Source organism: Neophocaena asiaeorientalis, unplaced genomic scaffold, assembly GCF_003031525.2.
Source record: "Neophocaena asiaeorientalis asiaeorientalis breed wild unplaced genomic scaffold, Neophocaena_asiaeorientalis_V1.1 scaffold11, whole genome shotgun sequence".
Taxonomy (NCBI): Eukaryota; Metazoa; Chordata; class Mammalia; order Artiodactyla; family Phocoenidae; genus Neophocaena; species Neophocaena asiaeorientalis.
In genome coordinates this window covers 7,194,818-7,212,740 of record NW_020173124.1, presented here as the reverse complement: position 1 = coordinate 7,212,740, position 17,923 = coordinate 7,194,818, and the positions used below count along the sequence as shown (strand labels likewise).

The 17,923-nt window shown below is 36.1% G+C and overlaps 2 protein-coding genes across 5 annotated transcripts in view; one reads left to right on the top strand and one right to left on the bottom strand.

Annotated features, from left to right (window-relative positions):
- Positions 1-7,555, top strand: part of ORC4 (origin recognition complex subunit 4) — a 94,197-nt gene extending 86,642 nt beyond the window's left edge. Inside the window, exons 11-14 of one of the 2 annotated variants that reach the window (XM_024744089.1) lie at positions 3,681-3,789; positions 4,517-4,612; positions 4,698-4,765; positions 6,980-7,555. In XM_024744089.1, coding sequence (XP_024599857.1) covers positions 3,681-3,789; positions 4,517-4,612; positions 4,698-4,765; positions 6,980-7,168 — 462 coding nt within the window. In that variant the 3' untranslated portion in view covers positions 7,169-7,555. The remainder of the gene's footprint in view (positions 1-3,680; positions 3,790-4,516; positions 4,613-4,697; positions 4,766-6,979) is intronic. The other variant, XM_024744090.1, reaches the window with a different exon arrangement.
- Positions 7,556-9,978: 2,423 nt separating this feature from the next.
- Positions 9,979-17,923, bottom strand: part of ACVR2A (activin A receptor type 2A) — an 83,245-nt gene continuing 75,300 nt past the window's right edge. The window contains exons 10-11 of one of the 3 annotated variants that reach the window (XM_024744086.1): positions 14,831-14,961; positions 9,979-13,743 (exon numbers count right to left, since the gene is read on the bottom strand). In XM_024744086.1, coding sequence (XP_024599854.1) covers positions 13,549-13,743; positions 14,831-14,961 — 326 coding nt within the window. In that variant the 3' untranslated portion in view covers positions 9,979-13,548. Of the gene's footprint in view, positions 13,744-14,830; positions 17,706-17,923 lie in introns of those variants that run through there. The other 2 variants (XM_024744088.1, XM_024744087.1) reach the window with 2 other exon arrangements.

Here is a 17,923-nt window from a genome sequence, read left to right as displayed (position 1 = left end):
TCTACAGATTCAATGCAACCCCTATCAAATTACCAATGGCATTTTTTACGGAACTAGAACAAAAAATCTTAAAATTTGTATGGAGACACAACAGACCCTGAATAGCTAAAGCAGTCTTGAGGGCACAAAACAGAGCTGGAGGAATCAGACTCCCTGAGTCGGTTTGCAGGGCAAAAGTTGAGACACAGATGTAGAGAACAAAGGTATGGACACCAAGGGGGGAAAACCACGGTGGGGTGAGGATGGTGGTGTGCTGAATTGGGTGATTGGGATTACCATGTATATGCTGATGTGTATAAAATTGATGACTAATAAGAACCTGCAATATAAAAAAATAATATAAAATTTAAAAATTAAATTAAAAAGACCACCTAAGGCCAGTTTAAAGGAGCAGGCCCTGCATACACCCTGATCCTTATCAGCAACCCTGGCCTTGAACCATTGTTATAAAACTACTCACTAAATCCTCCCAGGTTGGGACCCACAGTTTTCAAGGGCAGGAGTCTGCTGTCTCCCCCTTTGCCTGGCAAAGCAATAAAGCTATTCTTTTCTACTTCATCCAAAACTCTGTCTCTGAGATACAATTCATCACCAGTGCACAGAGCTCAAGTTTTTGCATCCCGACCATAAAAAAAAATAATAATAATGAAAAATAAAGGAAAGAACTAAGAATATGAATGCAAGCAATCCACCATTGTAGAATCCCACATGACTTATAAATTGCAAAGATATTTAACCTCTCCAGTAATTAGGGAAATGGTACAATTTAAACTTTACAGTTAAACCCTTTTTTCTCCCAGTCTGGTGGGTGTCAAAAATTTATGTCTGGGGCTTCCCTGGTGGTGCAGTGGTTGAGAGTCCGCCCGCCGATGCAGGGGACACAGGTTCGTGCCCCGGTCCGGGAGGATCCCACCTACCACAGAGCGGCTGGGCCCATGAGCCATTGCCGTTGAGCCTGCGCGTCTGGAGCCTGTGCTCCGCAACGGGAGAGGCCACAACAGTGAGAGGTCCGCGTACCGCAACAATAACAACAACAAAAGTTTATGTCTGATGATACGGTGACTGTTACGTTTATTGCTGCTAGTAGTGTAAATATGTATAGATACTTTGGAGAGCAATATGGAAAATTAGGTATCTAGAGAGACTCAAATACACAAGAAGACATGTACAAGATTGTTTATTGCAGCCTTGTTTATAGTCCCTCCCCCAAAATGACAATTACCCATCAATAAGGGAAAGAATAATTAAATTGTGCATATATACAAAGGAATATAACAAAAAAAAAGAATAAACCACAATTGACATCTGGACATAGATGAATTCTCATGACAGATGTTTAGTGAAGAAAGAGTAGCATTAAGTACAATATGGTATTTGTATAAAAGTTGAAAATTACTTTATATTGTCTAGGAATACAAAGATATGTAGTAGAAGGATGAAGACTTGCATGATTTTTTTGCATGGAGAAGAGTAGAGAGTCCATCCAGGGCAAGAGACAGGAGCTTCAACTCTGTAAGTTTATATTTTGTAAGCTGAGAAAGTGGTCATGGATATTCATTATATTATTCTCTTGCCTTTTTATATGTCAAAAATATTTCATAATAAAAGGAAAAAGAAAAGGTAAGAGAAAGGGAAGGAGCTACTGGGTACCTGGATCCCTCCCAGTATGGAGAATGAAGGACAAGGATTACCAAACTTTTTTGTTCAGTTAAAGACCCTGGGCCCTGGTTAAAAAAGGGAGAGAGTTCAAGGCAATAGAAATAAAAGGAAAAATAAACAAATGGGACCTAATCAAACTTACAGGCTTTTGTACAGCAAAGGAAACCATAAACAAAGCAAAAAGACAACCTAAGGACTAGGAGAAAATATTTGCAAATGATGTGACAGACAAGGGCTTAATTAAAATATACGAACAGATCATACAACTTAATAATAACAACAATTAAAAAACCCAATCGAAAAATAGGCAGTAGACCTAAATAGATACTTCTCCAAAGAAGGCGTACAGATGGTAACGGGCACATGAAAAGATGTTCAACATTGCTAATTATTAGAGAAATGCAAATCAAAACTACAATGAGGTACTGCCTCACACTGGTCAGAATGGCCATCATTAAAAGGTCTACAAATAAATGCTGGAGAGAGTGTGGAATGTAAATTTGTGCAGCAACTATGTTGGTGGGAATGTGAATTCGTGCAGCTGCTATGGAAAACAGTATGGAGGTTCTTCAAAAAACTAAAAATAGATTTGCCATGTGATCCAGTAATCCCACTCCTGGGCATATATTTGCACAAACCTATAATTCAAAAAGATACATGCAACCATATGTTCATAGCAGCACTATTCACAATAGCCAAGACATGGAAACAACCTAAATGTCTATCGATAGATGAATGGATAATGAAGATGTGGTACACATATATACAGTGGAATACTACTCAGCCATTAAAAAAAGAATGAAATAATGCCATTTGCAACAACATGGATGGACCTAGAGATCATCATACTAACTGAAGTAAGTCAGAAAGAGAAAGACAAATACCGTATACCATCAATTATATGTGGAATCTAAAATATGACACAAATGAACTTACCTACGAAGCAGAGACAGACTCAGACATAGAGAATAGACTTGTGGCTGCCAAGGGTGAGAGTGGGGTGGTGGAGGGATGGATTGGCAGTATGGGATTAGCAGATGCAAAATATAGGTAGAATGGATAAACAACAAGTTCCCACTGTATAGCACAGGGAACTATATTCAATATCCTGTGATAAACCATAGTGAAAAAGAGTGTATATATATGTATAACTGAATCACTTTGCTATACAGTAGAAATTAACACAACATTGTAAATCAACTATGCTTCAATAAAATAATTTTTTTTTTTTAAAAAGGGAGTTTCTAGTGTTAATGTCCCAAATATTACATGGTATAGACTTACACTAAGAAATTACTCATTGTTTACCTGGAATTCAAATTTAATGAGATGTCATGCATTTTTACCTGCTCACCCTACTTATATGACTAAATTTAAATGCTGAGTCAATTATATTTCAATGAAAAATAAATTTTAAAAAAATTATAATTTAGATGTTAGGGAAGTTACAAATAAATAAATGCAGAAGTTTTTGTTAGTTGTTGGACAGAGAACTAGCTACATGGAGGCAACTTGTCCTTGCTTTCAAGGAGAGTTGTTTCTTGGTATAATTTTTTTTTTTTTTAATACAATTGAATATAAAGTAGCTTACCTCTATCACTTAAGACTAATAACCTGGATTGGTCGATTGGGTGGTAAGAAAGTTTTTACAAGTCACACTTCTGCCTTTTTGGTTTGGTTTAGTCTGGGGCTTTAAATAGTAGTCTTACTTATTTTTGGTCTCTTCTCCTCACCCTACTCCTTCTAAAGTATTTTTCTTTTGAGGAGTTGTAAACAAACAAGATATGCAAATGGAAAGGGGTAGAGAGAGCAGCAAGAAATTTTTAATGCTTTACATTTATACAGTTACATGACATATAAACTGAAATACTGTATTTTAATAGAGCTAAATATGAGAATACCTTTCCCAGGCATTACTGTTTACTCTTTCATAACTCTCTGAATTAAGAAGTTTTGTTCAGTAATACCTCCAAAGTGCCTAAGTAAATATGCAGTTGTTTTTCTGATCTGCATTTCCTTAGATGCTTGCTTTAAATCGTGTAACACCATCACACCCATTTATGACTTCAGCAGATCTGATGGAGGCAAACCAGCTGTGTAGCATGGACTCTAAAGCAAATATTGTACATGGTGAGAAACCTGCTTAATTAGTAGTTTTTTAAATGTGTGAGTTTATATAATGGTATGATTTTCAAAATTATAATTAACATTGGGTATAGTATTTTATATACAGAATACTTTTATATCCATATGTCCTTTAACTCAGCCCTTTAAAAGGTATTGTTCCTCCCATTTAAAGTGAAAGGAACTCGAGGCACTGCCTCACTTGCTACATTGTAAATCCAGCTGAGACTGTATTGCAGGCGTTCTCATTGCACCAAGTGCTAATGAAGAGCACTGGCTTTTAGCCATTTGGGGTTCACTATCCCTTTTGAGAATCTAATGAACCTTCTCCTCTCCAGGAAATAAAAAAATTAGATATAATTTCCAGGGGATTAGAGATTCTGAATAATCGAGGGCCCTGTGTAATTTTAAAGTTACATCATAATTGCAGCTCTGGTTTATGTGGTTAAGTGTTAGATAGTATTGTCTCGAATCCTTGTACCATCTCTGGAAGTTTAGAAAGATCCTCTTTTACATATATGAAAACTGAGCTCAGGGAGGTTGAGTAACTTTCTTAATATTATTCAGATAATAGTGACTGAAACACATTTGAACCTAGAGGAGTGTCTTGACCTCCCTCCACCCCTCAAAACCATAATCTTTCACTTTATCCTTCTATTTGAAGGAAAGTTATTTCAGTCTTATGTATCAGTAAATAAACTATACCTCATAGTTTGTTCCCCTTTTATTATAGGTCTGTCAGTCTTGGAAATCTGTCTTATCATAGCAATGAAACATTTAAATGACATATATGAAGAGGAGCCCTTTAATTTTCAAATGGTTTATAATGGTGAGATGAGACATTGGTATTTTCTAACACTACTACCCCCACTGCTTATTTGAAGCTACTAATGCTGTCATTGCTTTCTGTCCAGAGTTTCAGAAGTTTGTTCAAAGGAAGGCCCATTCTGTTTATAATTTTGAGAAACCTGTTGTCATGAAGGTAAGATTTTTAATTTTTAAAGGCTTATTTTTACATCTGATTTGATTGTATATATCATAGTTGCACTTTCATTAATTTTGAAACATTAGGTATTATCATAGGAATTTTATTCAAAACAGACCCAAAAAATCAATCTAAAAATGAAATGTTTGAATCATTCTGAAGAATGCAGCCAGTTCTTTTTACAGTTTTGGGGGTATACTGCCCTCTACTGTCTCTTCCTAGAACTGGCATCGTGCAAAGGATCTACTCGTTACAGTCATAACCCTATCCCTTTATACCTCTAAGGTTGGCTTTATAATCTCAGCAGTAAGAAGAGACCGAATGGGTCATTAAGAAAACAAAAAAGAATCTCATTGGCTGGTGAGGCTATACAGAGAAAGTTTTGTTAGGGGTGAGGCATGAGTTTTAAAACTTGAGGAACTTTATTCTAGCATACCATTGTCCACCAGAAATATGAGCCACATAATGTAATTTTAGATTTCCTAGTAGCAACAAAAAAGTAAAAAAAAAAAAAGGTGAAATTAACTTGGACAGTAAATTTTATTTACTGTACCAAAATCTTTTGATCTATAGTCAATATAGAAAATTATTAATGAAGTTTTAAATTTTCTTTTGTGTTAAATCTTTGAAATTCTATGTGTTTACATTTAAAGCACATCTTAATTCACTGACTATTCATTGGAAATAATTGCTCTTTAGATTCCTTCAATTATTTTTTTTAGATTCCTTATTTAGCTGAAGTAGATTTACATTATGAAATTGTTTCAAACATACAAATTTTCTAAGTGTTAGTTTTTTAATTAAACTTAATAAAAATTAAATAAAATTAAAAATATTGTCCCACATTTCAAATGCTCAAGAGCCCTGTGTAGCTAGTGGTTACCTATTGGACAGCACAGCTCTAGAGGACTTTATGGGAAGAAACACCTTTTTTGATTTTTTTTAAGCAGTGGACCCATAACTTCTTTAGCATCCTTTATAAGGGATTAGTAGTCAATTTTATTTCTTACAGCAACCAAAAAATGTGAGATCAGGGCATTGCCATTTCTTCAAAACAATAGAAAAAGTATTTAGAATACTGGAGGTTGGTTTTTTCCTCCCTTCCTAATGTCCATATTTGTCTGATAGTCATAGCTTGTGGGAGTTGTATGAGTGGAAAGGTTTAGCTGAGCACTTAAATTTTTATGAGTAATTTGAAGCTGCTCATTTCTACCTTTTAATTAAATAAGAAAGTATTTTGCTACCTAGAAATACTTTAAATCTCCTCAGTTTTATTCAGCCAGTACCTGCAGCCTCTAGTATTTTCTCATTTTCAGAAATTAATGGTGTCTGAACTGTTTCTCTTTTCATCAGAAGAATTTTTATAGTACATAAAGAATATATCCCAACAGTATTTTTCACAATGAGGCTTAAGAATAGAAAGCTCATAATCTATTTCAGTGTCTCAGTATTTAATGGTTAGTAGTTTTTTTTTTAATACATTAATAAAATACCTAAAACAACAAACATGGTTAGAAAAGACATAATACATGAATGTTAGAGGTGAGAGGAAGCAGACAGTAAAGAGCCCTGTTAAGGTGGGGAAGGTGAAAGAAAGGGACTTTCTGACGGGTTGTAGTGGTCTCTGTCAGACTTCTTAGGGAAACAGGAGCCTGTCTTTTCCTCCATACCTGTACCACTCTGCTGGATCATTTATTTATAGGGTTAGGTGAACAGGTGTGCTCCTACAGGTCTTTCCTGGCTCCCTCTCTTTTTACAGCTGTATTAAATTTTTACACAGCAAAGTCTTACAAAGGTAGAAACAAAATGTAAAGGCGAATTTGAGTAACCTAGGCAATTAATCAAAACGTACTGGTCTTATCAGATCTTAGGTTTTTATAGAGAACTAGAAACTGTTAACTTAAGTACTAGGAGGAGATATGACATAGAATGAGGTTAGGAACAAAAACCACGTTGTACAAACTGAATTAAGTTTGCCCTATTTATATTCAGTGATGCAGGGACGGATAACTGTATATAGACACTGCCTCGTGTGATGTGTGAAGTTTTTATGAGGTTGATGAGAGTTGTTTCTGAACTTTACTGGTATCTATTAAGTTTTGTTTCCTGGTACTCTATTCCACAACTGACCAAAATCCTGACTGTTCTCTGAGTTAATGTTGTTTACTTTACTTCCCCTATTCAACCTAAACTATTTCTTTCATCTTTCAGGCCTTTGAACATTTACAACAATTAGAATTAATAAGGCCCATGGAAAGAACATCAGTAACTGCACAGAGGGAGTACCAGCTGATGAAACTACTTTTGGATAATACGCAAATTATGAATGCTTTGCAAAAATACCCTAACTGTCCTACAGATGTTAGGCAGTGGGCAACATCCTCCCTAAGCTGGTTATGAATATAACCATGGCTTCAGTTGTGGAGTTTCAGGCATACTTCTCTAAAGAATGTTGTCCTTCAACAAGATATGTTATTACATTTTCTTATATTTATAAAAATGTATTTTTGTATTTATGGGAGACTGTTACACATGTAGCATCGTGGCTGTGCCTTGCCTTTGAATCACGGCACATGAGCAGTTACATGATTTATAATTCCAGTAATTTAGATTATGTTGTAGGTAGTTGTTCAAAAAAATAAATATGACTATTTTAGGGGTTGAATCATATGCTTATTTAACACTTGTGAAGTATTTATGTGGTACATTTGAAGAGTTCATTTCAACCCAGCAGCCAGATGTTTTTACAAACCTTAAACAAAGCAGTAAAGAAACAATGGTAAGAGTTGAGGTGTAATGAGTAATCTTTTGGTCCATTGGGAGGTGCTGCAGTTTTTCTGTATTCATGGAAATTTGGGATTCTGTCCCAGACCCAGGTCTTCTAGTTCAGGAGACTGATCAGTTTGGCTAGAAGATGGTTTACACGGAAGAAACAAGCAAAAGGTTTGAACATTTTCTTCCAGGCTTCTTATAATATGGTACTCATACCATCTACAGAAGAATCTTTTGTAGCATGTTTTAAAATGCAGATTCTGGGGCCTGTTCTAGGGACTAGCATTTGTCTTTCTGACACAGGCAGTTTAGGGGATCCTGTGAACCCACCCCTACAGATAATGGAAAGTGTATGACGGTGCTGACTAAACCTGCTTGTATCAAAATGTGGAGCCCTAGGAGGGAGGAACGTGGGGATGGCAAAGCATCAGGAATCCATGAACTAATGCTGGTATATATTTAAAATGAAATTTAGTAAGCATTTGTTACGTGTTAGTGACTTCATTTATTTAAAAATATTTGATTGTCTATTATTTTCATGGAAGGTTTACTAAAGACAGACTCCCTATCCTTGTGCAGTTTGTAATCCTTTTAACTGTCAAAGACCTTACGATATTTAGTTACTGTTGTTTACAGGTGAGAAGACTAACACAGTAGTGGCCCTGTCCAGAGGATTGACAGACCCTGGAATTCAACTCATTTCGTTGACACCAAAACTCAGTAATGCGTTCCTTACCATGTATTTTTAAAAGTATACTCTAAACAACTATTTACGTGGTTTTTAAGAAGTATTGCGTTTAGAATGGAATATGAGATTTCTGTGCATAAAAATAGCTCTTTAGTAGTTGCAACCTGTTCTTTGTATACCGGCATTCTAAGTTTTCAGATCACTGTCATTTACTTTTCAGCAGTGTATTATGAAAACTAAGGCTTGCACCCTGGTTCTATGCAATAGTCTACAGATTTTTAGGAGATACTTCCCATGGTGGCATCACTATTACCAGAAGCAAGGATTTTGCACTTGAGCTAAGATTGTCCCTTTAAAAATTCTTCTCAACTGTTTAGAGAAGTACCCTCTGCTTAAAGGCACTGACCATAAAAGCACCCAAAGAACTGGCTTGAAGATTGCAAATTTTTATCAGCTTAAGATGCCACTAAAAGTTTGAGAGCCCTCACCTGCCTTACAGAAAATCCATCAATATCAGTGAAAGAGCTATGAAACACACTAGAGAAGTAGGTTAGCAGAAGTCATACAAATGAAGCACGTGCCTACATTTCAAGGGCATTTTTTTCAGAGGAATGTTGATGTACCCCTTTCCACATTCCCTAATACAGAGAAGCTAAATATACTTAAAATTTTTTAAACTAACTTCATCTCTTAAATTGCTTAAACCATCATTAATAAAATAAAAACCAAATCTGAAAAAGCCCTAGTAAAAAGCTTTTGAGAATAATGTAAACAAATATGGCTTAAAGATATTTTCATTTACTAGAGGAGGAATGTAGCCTGTTAACAGCACAATCAAAAGACTGAAAACCAGGTGAGGAGGAATGTTTGCGCCATCAGTGCAGTTTTCACTCATGTGATTCCCTCCAGGTGCCCTACCAAAAACAGGATCTTATTAAGAAAAAAAGTCTTTACAATTTTGTGGACATGCATGTGAATGACTCTGAGGAGTTAAGAGCTCTTGGTCCAAACTTACCACATCATAATGCTATATGTGTTGATTATATACTATTAACTGTCTGAAGAATCTGTTTTGCAGAACAGCGCTGTGGAAACAGTTTCGGTCTTTCTGTAGAGATTCCTTGCAGATTCCACCATGGTTTGCATTTTCATTTGGTTTTAGAAGACAACGCAGTTTCTTTCAAACCACCATAACCTAAGTGTTGCCCTTTCCTTCACCTTTACCCCCCCAAAATTGAGAATCCATGGGTGTGGACTGTGACGCTCAGTGTGACAAGGTAGGGCTCTTCCACCCCCACTTTCTTCGAAAGTCACAGGATAAACGAAATAATTTGCAACACTAAAAATGTAAATGAATGCTAGCTTCCTTGGTGATCTCTCTCACCGATTACCCTAAGTGAAAATACCAGAATTCTTCTGTTCAACTGGTAAACTAGTTATAGTTGGGAAGAGTAGTTTATGTCTTTGATGTCTATTACCTAAGCCACTTTTTTAAAATCTCCGTATGAAAAGACAAGGTAACTAAGGCCATTTAGCCTCTCTTAAAATTGGCAGGACCAACATATGTAGTTTAGTGGGAATACAATCTGCTTACACAACAAAGGAGGGAAATGCCACAACTGACAAACCTCCCTTTCACCTATCCCCATTCTTGCAAATCTCAAGGTGTAAGCCTCACTGTAAATTATAAAGCTACTGTTCCCCTCTTTAAGAACGTATAACTAAAGAAAAACTTCATATGCAAATCATACCATATTTATTTTTTTATTTAACTTGGGAATGGAATGGGGATAGCATACATTTTATTTGTACAATATTTAACAATCACTTACCCAAGGTGGGGTTTTTTGGGACTTTTTTTTTTCTTTTTTAACTTTTTGTTAAATACTTGCAGAAAAAATAGCAAGTACAATTTGACAGTAGTACAACAACCTGTGCCCAAAACACTGACAAGAAATACAGAGTAAAGCTAAAATAACTGTTTACCAATATTTTGAGAGGTAACAAATAGGATATGGGTTGAGACTGCATAAAAAATGTACTGCTGGTTGAATATCTGAGGTAAATGATGTTCAATCAAGATGCTACTTGTATCATTTTGCCCATAAATCAGTAAATAATTTTATGCACATTATACCAAATGTTCCTAAAAAGTAGTATTTTAAAAAGGTAAAAAAGAGAAACTGGAAAATATCCGTGGTGAAGCATTTTTTTAAAACAGTAATCAGTTTATTCCACTAAACTATCATCTGGCCAGGATTTTTCCCCTACCACCTGTATTTTACTTAAATGTAGCTGTTACCTAGGAGTGAGGAAAGGGGGAAGAACAGATTCTTTTTAGTTTCATGATATATGACTCATTTTTAAGTTATAAACTTTTTTTTTTTTTCCTGATTGTATTTTCGAAACATCACCATGAAGGATAGTGCAAGTTCATGGGACCAACAATTGTGAGGCACAGTCTCTGTTCTGGAATTCACAAGGTACCTGTAATAAACATTCAAACAAGAATCACACATCACATGCTAAAAACTTCCTAGCATCTAAAATACATACAAGAGCTGTGCAGGGCATAAACTTCGAATAAAGCCAAACACTGGTTAATCCATCAGTCCTATGGCAGTTGATCATAAAGCATTCCTTACACGGAGATCTGGGCAAGGTAGAGAGTATAAGTTAGAGCAGCAGTTCTGATGGGTGTCATAAAGGCAAAATACAAGACGAATCATAAGGAGCACCATACACATGAGGAAAAAATTACTGGGGTCTCAGTGTACCCCAAAACAAATCATTTTTCTTTTTTTGATCTTTCTTTTTTTCAGTATCCCTAAGCTCAAAGTTTTTATTAACTTGCCCACTTACACTGACTGTAAACCAAACATGAAAATGCCCTGCAAAAGAAAGTTTCAACAAGACTAGGTATCAGGACAGGTAGTCACTGGAACATTCTTATTTTACTGCTTATAAAAAGTATTTTTCTGTCAATGTAATTCTCAAAAGGATACAGGTTTTAAAATTGGTTAGCTAGAGTTTTAAGTACAATACCCAGGATTTCTAAAAATTTTTTCTAACATGAAGAGAAAACTTTATTTTGTGAATAAGTGGTCTTATAAAGTTTATCTCTAAGATTCACATAAGCCAAACATTCATCATAATATTCCCTTTTGTTTTCTTTTGATTTTTTTTTTAACTTTTAAAAACAAACAGGATTGTTCACAACAGGTAGAAATTAGTCTTCAGGAGATTAACAATTCTCATGTATGAACATTCTCATCATTTTCCCTTCTTAATTAGTTTCCAAGTGGAAGCAAAACCAAACCAAGAAATTGAGAAGCCAAGTACTTTTTGAAATAAAGGTGAACTCAACATTGAAATGGGAATTCTTAGAAATACAACAAAGCCTTGGGTACATTATGTGACCAAGAGCACAAAGTTCTGTATGGTGTGTGGCACAGACAACAATGCTGTTATTCTTCTTTCCCTCCCTGCTTAAAGGAGTCTTGTTGACCTATGTATTATTTATAAATAATATAATTTATTATTCCCAGAGATTAAGTGCATGTTTTATGTAAAATGTAGTGTACTGTGTGGTTAAATAGCCATTTGAAGAGAACACATTCACAGTGAGCTCCTGATAGTGACATGTAAAAACTTCTTTTATAAAATTAATGTATGGATTTTAAAATGACCTGACAAAAGTACATAGCATAATACTGGCTATTTGTTGGTCAACAGTAATCCAGAAATTCAGGAAATTAATGTTTTACTTTGGCCTATAAATTTGAGAAAGAATCCAATTATATTCTAATGTAATATTGTTTTGAAAAGCACTTTGGCACCTACCTACCGTCAATTCCATTTTCTTATCAAAGATAAGGCATGAACTATCCTAAACTAATATCAGGGTTAGTTGTAAAAGCAATTCGTGGGAGGAGGCTAAGCTATGTTACCTATATCAACATTGGTTACCTCTAAATGTCATTGCATATTTTAAGTTATAAGTTTAACTTGTTATCCCTGATTTGTTTTAAAGCAGTAACATCTGAAATCTGTGCTTAAAAATTTAAATCTCTATCCTAGGATAATTCTTGACATATCACAGACATCAAATATTACTCTGACAAGATGGCACCAAGCAGAAATATAGTGATAAAGTTACAAGTCTCGAAGCAGAGAGTGAGGAATTCTGGGTAATGACACTTCCTGAGGTGATCCTAAAACAGTGATAAAGAATGTCCCACACACTGTTTGGTGAAAAGAAATACACTACAATTTTACATATATAAATAGGAAAAAAAAAATCTATTTTAAAAGAATAAAAATGAAGAGCTTTCCAGTGTTACAGCTCACTTTAAAAATTTTAAATCATGCTTTAAATTTTCAAATAGTCCCCAAGCACAGCACACCTAGAAAAATACGTAGGTAAGTATGCAACATTTTGGGAACTGGATATAAGATGAAGCTTTAAAATATGGGAGAAAGAGGGGAAAGACACCATTTTTTCATTTCAAAAAACAGCACTTTTTTTTCCTTAAATCACAAGCTAGCACAAGAAAAGCTAAAACACTGCTTTACGAATGGCCACTTACTGTTGGCACTAAGCATAGCTTACCTTATTTCTTAAATAACACAGTGAATTTGTAATACCTTGTTACAAAACGGGTCAATTTATTATTCAAATTTTGTTAGTGTTTTCAATTTTATAATTTAGCAACCGTGGAACTGAGGTATACCTTGTTGAGGGAGGTTAAAGTAATGCTTGGAAGCCTCTTTACTGTACCCCACTTAGATGACTTTGTTTATGTACACAGAACAGCAGCACACTAAACATTCACAAGCTGTGTCATATTGGCATTACAATAGTCATTTATAGAAACACAACAGCAAATGCAATAAAAACAAGTTACCCTTTTTAAAATCTGAAATGAAAAGTTTTTGATTTAAAAAAAAATAGCAGTAGTTCATTTAAGGAATTAGTGTCTTCGGACAGACATTAAGAAATCTGATGTCAGTTTTCAAACACTTGATTAGCCAGGTCCAAAAAGATCCTTGATTTGGAGAGGGCCACATTCTTCATGTACACTTCTTCAAAAGTTTCTTTTTAGAGTTTGCAACTTTTCTCTTAGTCTCATGTCCTTCATGTCTCTGCTACAGGCAATGCCATTAAGTCTCCCAGAGCCACTTTCTGAAACGAGGGTCTTCTTTCTGAGATGTCCAGGAGACATCCTACTCATTTCACACGGAAAATAAACTGTAAGCAGTTTCGTTAGCAGCTCCAGTTCAGAGTCCTGTTTCTCAGTGTGTACACATGGTGCAACCATCATAGACTAGATTCTTTGGGAGGAAAGTCAACATTTGTCACCATCGTGACCACTGTTACAATGTCCTCTGTGGTAATGATATTTGTTAGTCTTTGCATCTGAGTAATTCTTTCACCTACACATCCAGCTGATAACCTGGCTTCTGCATCGTGATCCCAACATTCTTCTATCGTTTCACAGAGCATTGCCATTCCCTAAAAAGGAAAAACACATTCAAACACCACATCAGTTTTTGTTTTCTATTAGGAAACAGACTAAAACTCTCACAAAGAAATTGCTATTTTTGTGGGTCGAAGAAAGTTTCAAGATTAGACAAGTTTGATATTTGTCAACATTCACTTTTGAGTATCTATTATATGCAGGCACATGGAGAAAAGCACTGAGAGAAATCAATGTTTTTTTTCTGAGCATTGGGACTATCACAGCAGGTGATTTTTTTTCGAGTATAATTGCTTTACAATGTCATGTTAGTTTCTGCTGCACAGTGAAGTGAATCGGCCAATATGTATACATACATCCCCTCCCTCTTGGACCTCCCTCCCCCTGACCCAATCCTACCCATCTAGGTCTTCACAGAGCACCGTTTCTTTAATTCCAAAAATCCCTGACCATTGTTCATAAACCAGGTAATTTAAATGCTAACCTTTGAATTGTATTCAAAACCGAGGCTTTAAGAAGTTTACCAATTCTTATTGTTTTCTTAATATCAGCATTTCTACCTTGCAGTTAAAGTAGGAAAAAAGGTTCCAAAGCCAACCTTAAGGATTTTCTACCTGGCTTTATCCGTGTTTCTAGTTATATCTAGACCAAAATAACCAGGGCAGTTTTGTTCCACCCTTCACCTACCTAGTCTCTTAAGTTCTTAAGAACTTGAAAATCATCCAGTCCCAAGTCAAAATGCAAAAACTGTCATGGAGAGGAGAAAACTGGGCGCTTCACTTTCTTAAATGACCTGGGAAGGTGGTGATCAGCAAGCCTACCCGACTATCCGCAGGCTCAGAGCCAAGCACTCCTCCCGCTGGGAAGATCTCCAGATGGGGGGAGGGGGCACACTCATCTGCACAAGAAAGCCCACAGAGCTGAGTGCCCCAAGGCTCTGACCTCACCACCTCCCTCACCAGTGAACATAGCTTTAATTCTGTTGTTTCTAGAACTCTAGTTCAGAATATCCTGTATGAAGACCACCACCTCAGAAAACAAGAGAAATGTGCAGAGATATCAATCATTCCTCTGAAAAACATTTATTGGAAATTCAAGTGCAAAGCTAACTATATAACTTACAGCATGTTTCTGCCAATAATCTCTTAGAACAGGCCTCTTTTTTTTATGCACAACAACTTCCTGCATGTCTTCAAGAGAGGGATGCTGGCCAATTTCCTCCTCAAATGGCAACATGTATTCATCTACAGGTCCTGAAATGTAAAAAAAGGGGAAAAATCATTTTAATTCAAATCTTCCTAACTTCCAAACTGGAACAAGCTTTCTAAAACACACTCTGAATCACCTTTTCCCAACTGTCATATGCTATAGTGACAGGAGAGAAACAAACCCTCAACTGTACTTACACCGCAGTGTAACGCAAACTTTAGAGGAAATCAGAAAGTCTGTAATTTGGCTTGTAACTCTGCTAAGGACTGTGAAAGGAGCTTTATTACCTGTGGTATAAGGAATGCCTATCTCTATTTGTATATAGCACATAGGGAACCACGGATCTCTGCATATTAAGGACATAATAGCTCTTTAAGGTACCCACTCCTCTTGCAATTCAGATCAGACTGTAAACAGTAGTGCTTTCATCTCTGAAGATTTTGGGTTCGGTCTGCTATAACCATTTTTATTCTGACATGCCCAAACCCCCTACACACTCCACATGAGGAATTATGTACCCCAGAATCACACCTCTTCTCTGCCCTCACAGGAGCTGCCAGATAATTTTTTAAAAATCACAAATGTACTCTACAAAAAGGGTTCCCAACAAATCAGAATGTGCCTTCACAGACAAGCAAGATTTATTCTACGTGTTCCTTTTTTTCTTAGGCCTACGCAAATATGGAAATTCAGTTAGGAGTTCGTAATAACTAATAATTGATGAGCACTTATGCTGACCAGGAACTTTATATTATTTACTTCCATTTTATCTTCACAGAGTGAAGGTGGCATTACCCTATTTTACAGATAAGAAGTTCAAGAAAAAGTTCCATCATCTGCACAAGGGCATACAGCTGTTAAGTGATAGAGTTGGAATTTGAATCCACCTCAGTGACTATCTAAAGTCTGTGCTTTCAATCACTAAACTGTCTCCCGTTGACAAAAATTGGTCGCTAATGAGCAATTTCAGTGACCAGAAGTGTCTGTATATAGACATAAACCTTGTATAAGTTCTCAAAACACACCAAATACTCCTGCATAGAATATAAGTTATAAACAGCTGATCAAGAAGGAGGCCATCTAACTCAACCCTGTCTAAATAGAAGAATCCTTGATGGCTGGATAGTCAGTCTCTGCTGAAGCATTTCCAATCACTTAGAGTACTGACATTCTAAGGTGTCTATTTAACCCTTGCTACTCAAAGTGTGGTCCACAGGTCCAGCACTGGCACTGATGGGGTAGCTTTTGTAAGAAATGTAAATATCAGGCCCCACCTCAGACCTACCGAGTCAAAATCTGAATTTTAACAAGATTCCCAGGAGTTTGGTTTGCACGTTAAAGTTTGAGAATCACTGAACTGAACTATCAACAATTAGCCATCTAAAAAATTGAAAAGCACTTACGTTAGCAGTGTTCATACTGTCCCCTCTGCTTCAATTTCTGACTTGAATCAGAAATGCCTGACTCTGAAATTGAGTATTTCATAGCACATGCAAGGCATTTAAGAAATGTAAGCATCTATCCTTATCCTATTCTTTTTCCATAAAAACTTCCCTGATAACCTCTCCTCCGCACCAACAAAGCAAGTCCTCACACCTCTAAGCTCCCATAACACTCCCTTAACATTTCTCAGGTATTAACATTCATCCAAAAACATCTGCCTATGTAGACAATTCATACTTACCTTACTCTGGAGTTAATTGTCCAGGATACATTTTATCACCTTAACTAAACTGTATATTACTTGTGTATCCCCTATAACACTACATCCAATTGGCTTGCTTTGGAGAGTTCATGTTAATGAAATTCTGAAGAAATATATTTTCCTGTAACATCTGCCATCTAACCTACTTGTGCCTCCATAAATGCACGCAATAAATGCATTTTTTCTTCCACTTTGAGCAAAAACACACTGAACAGCTTACTCTTCTTCCTATAGACTTCTAAAATTATATCCAAATTGCTTCAACCTTTCTTAGGTTCTGAATCCATTCCCACGCCAATTTTGGAAGAATGAATGGCTGTCCATTCCTGAGCACTTTCCACTAAATTCCCTTTAAAAGCAGAGTATCCCAAATCAAGTTTCATATACCAGAGGTAGTCTGTCCTACACTGAGAAACTTACAGTACTCAGAAAATATTCTTATAAACATAGGTTAAGATGGTTATAACTTTTATAAATTAAAGTTTTAAAAGATCAAACTAATTTACTTGGTTTGGGAGTTTAATAGGAAATTTGCCTTATATTCTCATATCCAAAAAAGTGTAGTATAATTGGAGAGAGTAGAGACCTTCTGAGGAGCACTAAAGACAGAATACCTACAACATTATAATTCTGTCATACTAGGAACATAATATGCAGGTTTATAATGAGTCAATCAATGTAAATATTTTTAGGACTTGAAAAGGACTTCAAGAACAAGGACTAGGAATCCCTTAGAACCAAGGTGATGTGCTAGGGAATGTAACTTACGTTCACAATAATGTTACATCAGATCAGACTTAACAAAGCTTTAAGGAGGCAGAATCTAACTTGTGCTGTAACACACACTCAGTTCTGGCTCATGGAGGATAGAATGGTAATTCAATCCATCACAGGAGGGCTGAACAGACAGCCTGAGTATCCTGGGAGGCAAAATCCCCCGACTCTGTGCACCTCCTCTCACCCAAGAGTTGACTTTAACTCTTAGGTGTCTCAGGACCCTCGTGATCTTACCAAAGTAGCAGCCCTCTCCCTGAATCTGGATCAGAGTTTCAAATCTTGATTTCACCACTTATCACTCTGCAACTAAAACAGACAAGCTATTTAATTTCTACTTAAAATTTGAGCATCAAATTCCTCACAACTGAGGTGATAATTACCTCCAAAGTCGTTTTAGGAAATAAGCTAAAAGTATGTAAAGTGCCCAGCAAAACATCTGGCAATGGTAATGGATCAATACGTATCAGTACCTTTCCTCTCCTGCCCTCCCCATCCCCTGCCTCCTGAATTTTCTTTATGCTACC